The 15489-nt window shown below is 47.1% G+C and overlaps 1 protein-coding gene across 10 annotated transcripts in view; it reads left to right on the top strand.

Annotated features, from left to right (window-relative positions):
* SFXN5 (sideroflexin 5) overlaps positions 1-15489 on the top strand; it is a 130338-nt gene that overhangs the window by 37375 nt on the left and 77474 nt on the right. For all 10 annotated transcript variants that reach the window (XR_004033425.1, XR_004033424.1, XM_030828395.1 and 7 more), the window contains exons 4-6: positions 11232-11258; positions 11872-11926; positions 14183-14208. Coding sequence is in view for 6 of the 10 variants with exons in the window: in XM_030828398.1 (XP_030684258.1) it covers positions 11232-11258; positions 11872-11926; positions 14183-14208 (108 nt within the window). In the remaining 4 variants the exon portion in view is untranslated. The remainder of the gene's footprint in view (positions 1-11231; positions 11259-11871; positions 11927-14182; positions 14209-15489) is intronic.

The following is a 15489-nucleotide window of genomic DNA, read 5'->3' as shown; positions in this document are numbered from 1 at the left end:
AGCAACTGGAGTGATGGGGAGTGTGGTGAGCAGGTTACTGGGAACCACTGTAGCTCCTGAGTGACTGGGCTTGTCCATCATTCCACATTCCCCAGAGGTTGGGAACCAGCCAACCTTTCCTAAGTGCCTACCCTGTACCCAAGGTAATGAATGTATGGGTTGCTCAGAGCCCCCATGCAGGATGGATTTCTGTCTGCGACCTGCCTAGGAGAAAGAGCTGCTGGGATGCAAGAGATCCTGCAAGTCTTCTCTGGCAGAAAGGAAATGGGGTCAGCTGTGTTTGGGCTTTGCTGAAAATAGCAGAGCAAATACCAGAGGCAGGCTTAAAAATACTTGTGCTCCAAGTCTTCTGTGGGCGTCAGCAGGTTTGTCAGATGCTGAAGGGAAGGCTTGGCTGACCCACTAGTCTTACCCTGACTCCTAGCATCAAGCTCTGGGGATACTGGTCAGCACCCTGCCCCTCTGGGCCAAACCCAACATGGCCCTAACTGGTAGCACAGAACAGGCAAGTGATCAGTAGGAGCTGAGTCATTTGTATGATGTGCTAGGTGTCGTACTGAGTGCTGTAGATACATTTGTGGGCTGGGTCCCTGCAGTGGCCTCCTGGATGATCTCCCTATACTACCTGGGCCCCTCTGTCCATTGCTGATACAGCACACAGAGTGATCTGTGAAATTATACAGGACATTGTTTGTCCTTCTGCTCCAGGGTTTCTCAGACTTGGCACAATTGGCATTTGGAGCCAGATTATTCTTTTTTGCGAGGGCTGTCCAGTGTACTGAGGGTGTTTAGCAACCTGCCTGGCTTTGACCCAGTAGATGCCATTAGCTTCCCCTTCCCAGTCATGACAACCAAAAATGTTTTCTGATGTTGCCAAATGTCCCCTGGGTGCAAAATCCACTGCTCTAATAGAAACTATAGTGTTCCTCTTTTGCACTTAGAGTAAAAGCCATAGTCCTTAACCTGGCCTGCAAAGCCCCCAGTCCTCTCTGAGCTTGTCTCCTACTGCTCTCCCCTATTTGGTCCACTGCAGTCACACTGGTCTCCTTGCTGTCTCTCAAACATACCAGACAGGCCCACTTCTGCCTCAGGGCCTTTGCACTGGCTGTTCTGTCTGCCAGAACAATCTCCCACTAGATAGCTGTGTGACTCATTCTCTCCTTCAAGTGTTTCCTCCAATATCACCTCAGTGATACCTACCCTGACTACCTTACTTATGTCTGTAATCTCCATCTCTGCCACCTGCTCACACTTGCTATCCTCTTGCCCTGTTCTATTTTCCCTAGTTTCCTGAAGCACTTTTCCTTCTAACATATCAGAAAATTTGCTTATTTATTGTTTGTGTTGCTTATCGTTCGTCTGTCTGTGCAACCCTCTAAACTCAACAAAAGCAGAGATTTTGGCCCGTTTTTGTCACTGATGTGTCCTTAGCACCTAGAGCAGTGTTCAGCACACAGTAGATGCTCAATAAATATTTGTTAAATAAGTAAATTTGTTAAATAAATAAATTATTAATTTTCACAATAACCTTGAAAGTATTTACATCCTTATATTACAAATGAGGAAGAGGAGGCTCAGAAAGATTAAGTATATTGCCCTAAATCACACAGCCAGCAAGCGGGAGATCTAGAATTTAAACCCAGGTCTGGATAGAAACAAACTGCGTGTATAGGGAAGTTGCAACTGCTGCTGTGTGCTATGCTGCAGAACTAGGCGAAGAGTCTCTCTTCTTTCGTGAGTCTGTAGAATTGGGGGTACCCTCACCCGACATAGACTTGCAATAGGTACATATTACCTGGGAGTAACCATGGCAACAAAATTAATGGTGAGGTATAATGCGATTGGCCCAACTGATAAATTAGGAAGTTTTTTTTGTTTGTTTTATGGAGGCATTCTTTGCCTTACAGAAGGATCCCCTTCAGGCTCTGTTTAATTACCTTCTGGAGGTTGTTTTAAATAGGCTCTGTCTTTGCTGCCTTGGGAGGTTTGGAGAAGCAGCTTGGAAGGAGGCAGAGGGGAAGGGGAGTGAGCCAGATTGGGGGTGGGGCTGGGCCATTCCTCCTCCCTCTGGGTGTTGGGGGTGTGCCCCGCTTTGCCCGAGAAGGCCAGTTGGTGAGTGTCCTCTGCCCCTCCCTTGGACTCTACACCAAACTTCAGGTAGGTTCAGATGGCAGTTCAGCTGAGATGCTGGCTGTTTTTGAAATTAGCCAACTTCTGGGATCTTCCAGCCACCTCTCACCTGGATTGCTTCTCCATGCCTGCTCCATGTCCTTATTTACCAAGTTGAGAAATCAAGCAATGTTGAAAGTCTCATATCCACACTGATTTGTTGTTGGAGCCAGTAAGTCCCAAGGGATCAAAGCTGCATATTTTTATGCTCAGCAGAGGCACAGAGGAGATGAGCTGAGCCCACACAAGATGAGGTCTTAAGCAGGAATTGTAGTTTAAAGTGGAGATGCTTCAGTGGTCTAGTGAGAAGACGTCGAACTCTTGACATCCTAGGATGTCCCGTCGAACTCTTGACACCCTAGGATGATCCTCCCCTATCATCTGTTTGCAGGACTGGCTTGTGAAACTTCAAACTAGCAACCAGCTCTTGGCTTGTGGGTGGTACATTACCTGCTGCCATTTTTGCATCTGACATTTAACCCCTTAAAGTCAACGTTTAATCCAGCAGGTCCTAGGGAAAAGCCTAGACCCAAGGAGTCAGACCTGAGTCCTTGTCCTATTCTCCCTCTAAGCTGGGCCTGGCCTCATACACCGTAGGACAGGAAGGGGCCCTGGAGAGACTTGCTTCTACCTCCTGTCCCTGCTTCTGACTAATTTTAAAAATAATACAAGTCTAAGCTGTGAGGTAACTTGCACAGGCAGGCTATGTAAGTTAGTGACTGAGAGAGGGCCAAAGTCCATGATCCTGACTGTTGTCACTGCAGCCTGGCGATGGGATCAGCCCAAACAAGATCAGATCATGACTAGGAATTTTTGTTGAAAATGGAGATGTTCCTCCCACCTCACCCCAAAACCTCTGAGGCTGGTGTGTTGTCAGATGCCTCAAGAAGAGCTTCAAGCACCACTTTAGCTTCCATTCCTTCCTTTCTTCCCTGGAAATCTTTCCCTGATATCACTGGAAGCAGTTTCCAATAACCCCAAATGGGTTATATTAGTTAAAGTGATACTAGCTGCTGTAACAAAACTATCCCCAAATGTACTAGCTTAAATGAGACAGTTTATTTCTGTCCTGTATAACAGCTCAAGTTCCAGGTGGGCAACTAGCTCTGCCCCACAGGATTATTCAGGGACCCAGACTTCTTCCATCATGTTTCTCTACCATCTCTTTGGGCGTCATGCTATCTTCATGGCTGAGGCTGGGCTGCAGCCACATCCTTGCACTGGCTCACAGCAATGGGACAGAAAGCATGGAGGGGGAGGCACTGGCCTGGAAAAGCCACATCACTTCCCCTCAGATGCCACTGGGGGTCTCAGCTACATGGACAAGCCTCATTGCAGAGGAGGCTGGGAAATGTGTAGCAGGCCAGCCACCTGCCAGCTTGTGTTCCACGACTATGGACAACACAACAGGACATGGATTTTATTGGACAGTTTGTGGTCTGTGCCATAAGGGTCAATAAAGGGCTTGGAATTTGTGCATCTTCTATTATCTTTTTCTAGTGGTTACCTTTAATTTTTAAACAAATATTTTTAAGTAGGTAATATATGAACAAGATACAGAATTCTAAAGGTATAAAAAGAGTAGGAATTTTTTTAAAAAACTCTCCCTTTTTCTCTCCCCCAGTTGCCCACTTTTCCTCCCTAATCATTGGCTCCTTCTGTATTATGCCAGATATATCTGTATAATTTATCCTTTTTCTTTAAATTCTCACAATATAGTAACTCCAATGAAATTCACCAGAGCATGATTTGTAATAGCAGAAAGATAAGACAGTCACAAAAGAATAAATACTGTGTGATTCCACTTATATGAGATACCTAGTGTAGTGAATGTCGTGGAGACAGAAAGCAGACAGCGGTTTCCAGGAGCTGGAGAAGGGAGGAATGGGGAGGTCACATTTAATGGGTAGAGAGTTTCAGGTTGGGAAGCTGGCAGTGTTTTGGAGATGGATGGTGGCGAAGGCTGCCCACGATTTGAATGTACTTAATGCCAAATGTCTATCAATAGGAGACATTTTATAAAATATTCAGGCTGGGCATGGTGGCTCATGCCTGTAATCCCAGCACTTTGGGAGGCCCAGGTAGGAGGATTGCTTGAGGCCAGGAGTTCATGACCAGCCTGGTCAACATAGCGAGATCCCGTTTCTACAACAACAACAACAACAACAAATATATGTGTATATATATACATATATATATATATTTTTTTCATTCATTCAAGGGTTTTGGTTGGAAGAATAAGACTGCTTTCTGTGCACTGATATGGAAAGATCTCCAAAATATATGACAAGCCTGAGGGGCAGAACAGTGCAGTGATGAGCTAGACTTTAGAGATGGAGGCAAGTGGTAGTTAAAGGTAGGGACTCTGGAGCCAGACTGCTTGGGTTCACATCCCAGTGCTGTGAGACTGAGCTCAAGCAATTTGCCTGCCTCAGCCTCCCAGAGTGCTGAGATTATAGGTCTCAGCTACCACACCCAGCCTGCTGTGGGACTTTGTGCAAGTCACTTAATCTCTCTGAGCCTCAGTTTCCACATTTGTAAAAATGGGAGATATATTAATCCCAACCTCCTAGGGCTGTTGAGGGGATTAAATAAGTGAATAAGTCATTCTGGCCAGCCTCAGACACTGACGTGCTCCAGTGCGGGGGAGACCCAGGTGAGGAGGCCTGAGTGCCTGTCTCCATCTTGCCACCGGCCCCTGGGGCCCTGGCTTAGTCACTTAGTCTCTCTGAGATGCCTTACCTAGTCCAAAGAGCATCTGTCTACCTCCCAGGCATTTGGGGGATAAAACAATAGAGATGAAGTTACTTTGAAAGATGATTAAATCCTTTAAAAAAAACCTGCTTATTTGAATTGCTTCCCTCTATTTTAGGCAAAACTATTGAGCACGTTCTATGAGTCAAATATTTTATATATGCATATGTCATTTAACGCTTGGTGTTAGTCAGATTGAGCCAAATGTTAGTACAAATAACGCCCAGGTTTCGGAGGCTGAACACAGTCAGGTCTGTTTCTCATTCATATCTGACTCCATTGCAACTCGGGGACCTGGCAGAGGCCAAAGATGATGCCAGGATGCCTCCTTTCACTCATGTCTTTAGAGCCTCACTATCTTCCATTGGATCCTCCGTGGGAGGCTTCGGGGACAGGCCTGGAACTGGTGAACGCCATTTCCACCCACAATCCATTAGCCAGCACCCGGTCCCAGGAGGCCACTTGACTGCGGGGGAGGCTGGGAATCATAGGCTTAGCTGTGTGCCCATAAATGCAGACTGCCAGGGAACCCTTCCTTACAACGACTCATGTTACTGATGGAGAACCAGGCACAGAGACAAAGTGATTTGCCCAGGGCCACACATGGAGGAAGCAGCAGAGCCAGGAGTTGTCTTCTCCCTCTTTTTCATTGTATCCTGTTCCTCTTTCATGTCTGTCTGCTCTGAAGATGCTAGAGTGTTTTTAAAATGTTCTTTAGTTCCTGCATTGTCTCCTTTCCTCAGAATTTCTTTTCTGTGTATGCATGTATAGGCTCACTGAGCAATGATCTGTTTCATTGGGGTCCTCCAAATATCGGTATTTCTAGGCAGAGCTGACCATATCGTTCGTGAGACTCAATACAAAATAGAAATGCAAGACCCTTGTTCAAAAAAACAGAAAGAAGCTTTTCCTTCCTTTCTGAGTTTTCTGTCTCCCCTCATTCTTCTCTTGTCCTGGAAACATGTTTTTTATTTGCTATTTAATGTTTCTCTTCCTTAGCCACAGGGGACACTCATGGGACAAGTGCAGACCCTCACAGGCACCCGGAGTCCTGCCTCACAACTTGATGCATGAGGACTGCATGGCCCTCTCTGCGTCCAGGCCTCTGACAGGAGTGGAGGGTTGCAGCAGTCACTGGGTGGCCAATAACTCATTTCAGGGAGGTGGCTGAGGCAGTGGGAGGCAGGACCACGTGTGAGCTGAGGGTCCGGGCCGCCAGCATGTGCTCCATTCTCCCATTGGGCTTAACTTACAAAACTCAAATTTAAAGATAAAGATACAGTCATGCCTCACTTAACATCAGGGATATGTCTGAGAAATACGACATTAGGTGATTTTGTCATTACGGGAACGTCATAGAGTGCACTTACACAAACCTAGATGGTAGAGCCTACTCCACACCTAGGCTGTATGGTATAGCCTATTGCTCCTAGGCTACAAACCTGTACAGCATGGTACTCTACTGAATACTGTAGGCAATTGGAACACATGGTATTTGTGTATCTAAACATAGACAAGGTACCGTAAAAATATGGCATAAAAGATTAAAAAGATGGGGTCAGGCATGGTGGCTCATGCTTGTAATCCTAACACTTTGGGAGGCTGAAGTGGGAGGATTGCTTGCGCCCAGGAGTTGGAGACCAGCCTGGGCAACATAGGGAGACCACATTTCTACAAAAGCACACAAAAAATTAGCCAAGTGTGGTGGCACACGCCTGTAGTCCCAGCTACTCAGGAGGCTGAGGTGGGAGGATTGCTTGAGCCGGAGAGGTGGAGGCTGTAGTGAGCCGTGATGATACCACCGCACTCCAGCCTGGGCGACAGAGCAAGCCCTGTCTAAAAAATGAAAAAAAAAAAAGATAAAAAATGATACACCTTCACAGAACACTTACCACGAATGGAGCTTGCAGGACTGGAAGTTGCTCTGAGTGAGTGAGTGAGCGAGTGAGTGAGTGGTCAGTGAACGTGAAGGCCCAGGACATGACTGTGCACTACTGTAGGCTTTATAAACACATATCCTTAGGCGGCACTAAATTTATTTAAAAAATGCTCTCTCTTCAAAATAAGTTAACCTTAGCTGACTGTAGCTCTACTTCATAAACTTGTACATTTTAAAAACTTTTTGACTATTTTGTAATAACACTTAGCTTAAAACACAAACACACTGTACAACTATACAAAAAAATTCTTGTCTATAAGCTCTTTCCTATTTTTAAACATTTTTACTTTTTAAAAAAACATTCTAAACGTTTTTGTTAAAAAGTAAGACGCAAACACTCATATCATTCTAGGCCGACATGGAGTCAGGATCATCAATATCACTGTCTTTTACATCTTGTCCCACTGGAAAGTCTTCAGGGACAGTAACACGCCGGAGCTGTCATCTCCTATGATAAGTATGCCTCTTTCTGGAATACCCCCTGAAGGGCCTACCTGAGGTTGTTTTACAGTTAACTTTTTTTTTTTAAATATAAATAGAAGGTATACACTCTAAAATAATAAGAAGTAGCTGGGCACGGTGGCTCACGCCTGTAATCCCAGCATTTTGGGAGGCTGAGGCAGGCGGATCACCTGAGATCAGGAGTTTGAGACCAGCCTGGCCAACATGGTGAAGCCCCGTCTCTACTAAAAATACAAAAGTTAGCTGGGCGTGGTGGCGGGCGCCTGTAATCCCAGCTACTCGGGAGGCTGAGGCAGGAGAATCACTTGAACCTGGGAGGTGGAGGTTACAGTGAGCCAAGACTGTGCCATTGCACTCCAGCCTGGGCGACAAGAGTGAAACTCTGTCTCAAAAATAATAATAATAATAAATAATAAATAAATAAAAAGAAGTATGGCATATACTAAACATATAAACCAGTAGCGCTTATTATCGTCAGGTGCTGTGCTAGGCTTTTATATGACTGGCAATGCAGTAGGTTGGTTTATGCCAGTATTACCACAAATGTGAGTAATGCAGTGTCCTATTACTTTAGGACAGCCACAAGGTCACTAGGCCATAGGAATTTTTCACCTCTCTTGTAATCTTATGGAACCACTATTGTATATGTGGTCTGTCATTGACCAAAATGTCCTTAGGTGGCAATGCCTGTATTAAAGTCAAGGCAGCAACCATGTTGGGCGAGGTGTAATCCCAGCACTTTGGGAGGCCGAGGCAAGCGGATCACTTGAGGCCAGGAGTTCAAGACCAGCCTGGCCAACATGGCGAAACCCCGTCTCTACTAAAAAAAAAAAAAATTAGCCAGGCATGGTGGTGCACGCCTGTAATCCCAGCTACTGGGGAGGCTGAGGCACAAGAATCACCTGAACCTGGGAGGTGGAGTTTGCAGTGGGCCGAGATCACGCCACCGCACTCCAGCCTGGGCGACAGAGCAAGACTCTGTCTCAAAAAAAAAAAAACAAAAAAAAGCCACACAGCATTAGACCACTGGAATGGGACCTCCTTCTCAGCATTGCGCTGATGGCCTGTCCACGAATCCAGCCCTCTTGTGGGTCATTTCTCTGGGATCCTTTCTGTTTCCCTGGAGAAGGTGTCTCCATCCTCCTGCCTGTGGTGTCCTCGGAGCTGGATGCAGACAGGCTCCTTTAGAGACTCAGCACTCAGACCCTTGCCTGGTCCCCCCGTGCCTGTGACCATGTCTGGGCTGTTGTGATTTAGCTTCTCTGGAGAATAAACCTCCATCACCTGGACGGGGACTTTGGGCCTCCCTGCTCTGTGCACAGGGACATTTTCAAGCTCTCTCCCTGCTCTCTGGCCATGCTGCCTGCACCTTCATGGTGTCTAGAGCTCTAGTTGGGCTGAGCCCACTCACTCCCACTGAGCATGTGGGGTGTACTTCCACCCTCTGCAGCATTGCCAACCACTCGTCTCTTCATCAGCTCACCACCTTTCAAAGATGTGTGACATCTTCCGCCTGCTGTCACATCCCCTTCCTCCCCGAGGGGGTTTTCAGTTGGTTTATTCCTTTGCTGTTCTTTTCTTGAGGATTTGGGAAGAAAAGGAGATGACACTATGCATTGGCTTCACCGTGCCTTACCAGAAGTCAACTTAAGTCTAGGTATACTTCTGTTTTAGAAGACAATATTCCTTCATTAAGCATGTATTGAGCACCTACTGTGTTCCAGGCCCTGGGGGGATGGAATGTGCTAGGAGATAGTGCTGAAAAGCCAGTTCCTGCCTGTGAGTGGCCTGACTGTGAATCCAGAGGGGAGAGGATGCAGAAGGTTACGACTGGGGCGGAGGGTGTGGGGTGTCAGGAGTCTGTGTACAGGGCCTGGGGTCGCACAGGGACAGAGCCCAGACTTGAGGGTGCACTTCAGGAAGGTGCTTACTGAGCAAAGAGGGGAGGAGGATCAGCCTTTTATCTTTTTTTTTTTTTTTTTAAATAACCTCTTTGCTGTTAGGCCCTCACTTAACCTTTGTGCTAGCAGTGATTCTCCTTTTGGCTTTTCTCTCATCAGTCCCCTCTGTTCCCCAATTATTATTTTTTAAACACTGACTGCTTCTAATCTGCCTGGGTCTGGAATAGCAGACAATCAAGTGTGTTGGAAATGTGTCTAAAATAAGAGTTAATTAGGCTGTGAAGTAAGGTTTGAGGGACTCAGCTGTGAGAAAAATGCATAAACTTTAATGTATCAATTTTATAACTTCTATTTTTACTACCCAGTAGCCTTCTTAACTTCTGCAGCTTAATTTGTGTTCCAGATGACCAACATTGCCATATACATGAAGCATAACAACCATTCTATTATAAAACTTTAACTTCAGCTGCTGGCTGTATCTTCCTTCTAGCCCCATAGCCTTCTTTCTCCATTAAAAAAATGTGCTGGCCTTTGGTTTGCCCATGGTGTACTTTTTTTTTTTTTTTTGGAGACAGGTTCTCACACTGTCATCCAGGCTGGAGTGCTGTGGCGCAATCATGGTTCACTGCAGCCTCTACCTCCTGGGCACAAGTGTTCCTCCCACCTCAGCCTCCTAAATAGCTGGGTCTGCAGGCACATGCCACCACGCCCTGCTAATTTTTAAGATTTTTTGTGGAGGTGGGGTCTCCCTTTGTTGCCCAGGGTGGACTGATCCTGGGCTCAGTGATCCTCCTGCTTTGGCCTCCTAAAGTGTTGGGACTACAGGCGTGAGCCACTGTGCCTGGCCCCACGACAGTGGAAATTTTTATTTACCATGTTTCCTTGATTTGAAAAGGCCTGGGCTGGGCATGATGGCTCACGCCTATAATCTCAGCACCTTGGGAGGCCAAGGTGGGCGGATCACGAGGTCAGGAGTTCAAGACCAGCCTTCTCGACATGGTGAAACCCCGTCTCTACTAAAAATACAAAAATTAGCCGGACATGGTGGTGCGCGCCTGTAATCCCAGCTACTCAGGAGGCTGAGGCGGGAGAATTGCTTGAACCTGGGAGACGGAGGTTGCAGTGAAAAAAAAAAAAGGCCTACTTTATCACATCTGTAAAATGAAATGAATCTTTTAATTGATGGGGGTCTTGGTATTACAGTCATAGTTTTCTTTCGTATGCGGCACATGATACTATATCTTAGGATCAGTGATGTCTTAGATTCAATGCAATACAGTATTTAGGTCATTTGAAGGGATTGACAAGTTATTCCGTTTCTCCAACCTGTCTCTGTGCTGGAAAGAGACAGCCTCATCAGGATTTGAGAGGAATGTTTTCTCACTACAGCCTTCTTATAATAACAACAGGCATAATAATGTCAGCAACAGTAAGCACTTATAAGCACATACTATTGTGCTGACACTGCTCTGAGAGCTTCCCATTCACCCCTTAAACGGCTCTGTGTTAGAGGCATGGCTATTATACCCATTTCACAGATGAGGCAACTGAGGCTTAGAGGTAGAAGTGGCACAGCAGGGAATCCAGGCTATCTCTGAAAAAATTATATTATGCTGTCACTAGTGATTCTGGGAGACAATTGAAGTATCTTCATTTAAATTAGAGGTTTCTACCTGCTTATGACTTAGAGTCAACTAGGGAGCTTTAGGAAAATGCTGAAAAAATTCTCCAAGGAATTCTAAAGTGCAGACAGAGTCGAGAATTCCTGGCTTAATTGATCCGCGAGGTCCCCTAGCTCTGCCATTCTGCGACCTCTCTGGCCCCTACTCTCTGATGTCACCCCCCCAGGATAGGATGGCTGCCCAGCCTGGGCTGGCAAGGACAGCCCGAGCTTCTTATGCTTTCGGAGCTGGATCCCTTGGTTAGAAAACATGGGCTGGAAACATTAAACCGATATATGCTTTTAATTTTTGTTCTTTATTTTCTTTCCTTTCTCTTTCTTCCAGCTCTGGAGTGCACAGAAAATCAAGCAGGTAATCCAGTTTTGGATTCTCTATTTCCTTCTCCATGCTGTCCTGGACTCCACCCTGCCCTGTCCCAGGGATCTAGTGGAAGCCCCCCCTCTGATGGCTCTTCCGGGCTCTCACATTTGCCCTTGGCCCCCTCACCCCTTCCTTCTGCCCGGACACTCGAGGGTCAGAATCTCTGAAGTCTGGAGCTCAGGCCAGGCTGGCCTTTCCCTGGGTTCTCTGAGCTCCTGGAAGAGACAGGGCTCTGTCCACAAAATCCTTATTATGTACGTACCATGTGCCAGGAATGGGGGTAGAGGGCCTGCAAGGTAGACACGATCCCGTTCCCCATGGACTTTTGCTCTCCACTGCATTCAGCTTTTAGGGTAAGTCAGGAGGAGGGGTGCTATCTGTTTATGGCCCATGGTTTGGTATTCTTTTGCCTTGAGTGATGGAAAGGCCTAACTGGCCACAAGGCAACATACAGCCACTGGTGTCTGAATCTTCCCAGCGAAGTTGTCTTCTTCCCTTCTTCCTCCCCTAATGCCTCTGATTTTCTCCCTCCTCCCTCCCCCTTCCCCCTTCCCCCTCCCTGTACCCCCGTCCCCACCCCATTCTCTGTTCCTGCTTTTGCCAGGCTATTCTACATCCAGACACCAATGAGAAGATCTTCATGCCATTTAGAATGTCAGGTAAGCTCCTGGAGCCCTTCTGGTTCTGGTCAGCCTGGGGTGCTTACTCCAGTCACAGTTCCAGGAGCATCCAGATGTGCTGGCTTAAGGAGGGGACAGAGCCTGTTACAGTCGTGGCCATATTTGCACCTTTACGTTCACCTCAGCTCAACTGTACAAGACGCTGGCCAGGCCTCAGAATACTCTATGGAGCTTGCCTTCCTTTTCTGCCTGAGCAGTTGGGGTGGAGCCAGGGCCACAGGTGAATCTGGTAGCCCCCCCACCACCACCCACTCCACATCCCTCAGCACTCACTAGGACAGCCTCAGTGATGCCTGCTGTAAGCAAGCCCTGGCTTCTCCAAGTCATTCCCCCTCTCTTACCAGTGCGTGACCTGCTGTTTCCTTCCAAGTCCTGCTCCCTGCCCTACCCCTTTTAGGCAGTCAGTCTCCAGCTTAATTCTCTGTTCTCTGATCCTGCAATTAGCCCTCCCTTCAGAATGGATGCACTGTTATTGCACTGCTCTGCACATACAGAAGGTGGGATTCCTGTTCTGTGGAGACCAGGAGGCAGAGGGTGATATGAGATCCCTGCCCCAGGAAATCCCATTGGTCACTGAAGGGGCAGCTGTGCCTGTGTGGGCTTTAGGGCTTAGAAAGCACTGGCATGTACACGAGCTAGGCTGGCATGCTTATACCCCCAGCAGTTCTGAGAGTCTCTGCAGAGTCACACTCACGGATGTGCTGACGCCTCCTTCTTGCCATTTCTCAGTGCAATGGGGCACACCCACCTTGAATTATGAGGGTGGAATGGGAGGGCACTGCTGCTGCTGCCTTGGGAAGGCCTCAGGTGGCTGGAGAAAGGTGGTCTCAGTCAAATGGGTCAGTCAGGGTCCCCACCCCCAGAGAGCCTGGCCTCATTGGGGGCAAGAAAATAAACAACCGGGGAGTTGATGGACATGTGATGTCATTGTGTAAACTGGGGCAGTGAGTGCCCTGTGACCCCCTTGCTTTGCTGTGAAGAACTTTAAGGCTCTGAGCATTTTTTTTTTCTTTTTATTTGAGACAGAGTCTCCCTCTTTTGCCCAGGCTGGAGTGCAGTGGCATGATCTCTGCTCATTGCAACCTCCACCTCCCAGATTCAAGTGATTCTTCTGCCTCAGCCTCCAGAGTAGCTGGGACTGCAGGCACACACTACCACGCCTGGCTAATTTTTGTATTTTTTAGTAGAGATGGGGTTTCATCATGTTGGCCAGGCTGGTCTTGAACTCTTGAGCTCAAGTGATCCACCTGCTTTGGCCTCCCAAAGTGCTGGGAAGGGCTCTGAGCATCTTACAGTTGTGGTTGTAGATGCTTCCCAGTCTCTGCACCCAGCACAGCAGGCTCTCACCCTGACCCTAGCTTCTCTTGTAATTCTTGACCTTTTTGAGTCATGCATTCCTCTGAGGCCCTGATCAAACTCTGGTTCTCTTCCCAGAGAGAAGTGGGTAGGAGAACCATGGCTCACGTGTGTGTGATTATGCGCACTCAGGAGCAAAGCTTCACTTTAGATGCAAGTCAGATAAGCCCGATCCCACTGCCAGCCACTGCTCACTGGCTGCCACGGTTAGAGGTTGGGAACAGGAGGCTGTCCACTGACAGCAGTTGGGGCTGTGGAGGGAGCCTCGCCTGGGGACTGAGAGCAGTGAGGAGGCTGTACCCACGGCCTGGCTTCGCTTCACCGCAGCTCCCTACTGTGCCACTGGGGATGCCACGGATTTAAGAAGCTCTGGCACTTAGAGGTGCATGGCTCAGGTTGGGAGGGAATTTTCTTTCCAGAAATGGCCATGATGCCGGGGAAGTAAGGGCCTGTGTTAGAAAGACAAGCTGAGACAAGAAGGAAGACATTCTGGGGTCCTTGGAGGATGTTCAGCCTCATGTAGTGAGCGTGGGCAGGGTGTGTCGTGCCTTGCAGGAAATTGTAGGAGGATCACCAAGTGTGGAGTGGTGGTGCCCCAGGTCACAGGCAGCCCTGCCTGCAGGAACAGGCCTCTGGGTTCCAGGGGAGAGTGAAAGCTGCCTGGCCAAAGGGGAGCAGAGAAGAGGAGGCTGGGGACACAGCCCCGGCGAGGGCTGAACTGGGAAAGGGTCTATGAGATTGGAGATGCGTCCCGCCTAACTGACCTGAGCCCCTTCGTCAGGGCCACTGATAGCCTAAGACCTAACGCAGAGGCTCCTGGTTATCTCAGGTGAGATGTGAGTGGATTATAAGGCCTGACTCTTTTCTTCTCGTTCACAGGTTACATTCCTTTTGGGACGCCAATTGTAAGTGTTACCTTCAAAGGATTTCCTTTTCTAAAAAATTATTTTAAATGTCTAACTTTATGTTATTGCTCACAGATATTTGACTGAGTTGTTGATTTAGGATAAGTCAATTCCTGGAGGGAAATTACCAGATAAAATGATATGTATTTCTTACCGAATCTCTTGATGCTGATTGGCAAACCTCTTTTCATAAAAAGCCTGATGACTTAAATCTAGTGTGGAGTTGAAAATTGCCTTCTTCCCTGCACGTTTTCTGTCCCCACTGTTGTCATTAGCACCTGCTAGTCATAGGGAAGTTTTCTCAAAGAACTTGGGAAGTAGGAGTGGAAGCATGCCTTCTGAAAAATCAAAGTTTAAAATTAATTCAGAAAGAATTTTCAGCATTCTTTTTGTTCAGTTTTAGAATCAGGATTATGTTTACTCTTTATTTTTATTGGAATAAAACAGACAGAAAGGTGCATTCCTCATAAATGTACAGCTTGGTAAATTTTCAAAAAGCAAGCATACCCAGGGTTGGGTGCGGTGGCTCACGCCTGTAATCCCAGCACTTTGGGAGGCCAAGGTGGGCAGATCATGAGGTCAGAAGATTGAGACCATCCTGGCGAACACAATGAAACCCCATCTCTACTAAAAATACAAAAAATTAGCCGAGAGTGGTGGCGGGCACCTGTAGTCCCAGCTACTCAGAAGGCTGAGGCAGGAGAATGATGCGAACTCGGGAGGCGGAGCTTTCAGTGAGCCGAGATCGCACCACTGCACTCCAGGCTGGGCGATAGAGCGAGACTCCATCTCAAAAAAAAAGAAAAGCAAGCATATCCAGTAAACATCACTTAGGTAAGCAATCAGTCTAACACCCTCCCAACTGAGCTACTTCAGCCAGCTCACTTACATAAAGATTCAGAGCATCATTAGCATCTCAGAAACCTCACGTGTCCTTCCCAATCACCACCCCCACGGAAAATCACTTTTCTGACTTTTATATTTTAGTTTTGCTTGTTATTGAACTTGATATAAATGTAATCATCAACATGTGCTTTTTTGTGTCTGGCTTCCTTTACTCCACATTGTGAGATTTGTTCATACTGTTATCTGTAACATTCGTTTGTTCTTTTCTCTTTGCTGTATGATATTCCATTGTCATAAATTATCAGAATTTCTTTATTCATACTACTGTTGGTGAACATTTGGGTTTTTCTAGTTTTGGGTTTACAACAAATAGTGCTGTTTTGAACATCCTTGTACAAGTCTTTTAGTGGATATATGCCCTCATTCCTCTTGGAT

The sequence above is a fragment of the Nomascus leucogenys genome, chromosome 14, assembly GCF_006542625.1.
Source record: "Nomascus leucogenys isolate Asia chromosome 14, Asia_NLE_v1, whole genome shotgun sequence".
NCBI lineage: Eukaryota > Metazoa > Chordata > Mammalia > Primates > Hylobatidae > Nomascus > Nomascus leucogenys.
Note: the sequence above shows the minus strand (reverse complement) of the source record. Positions and strands in the feature narration are given on the sequence as shown.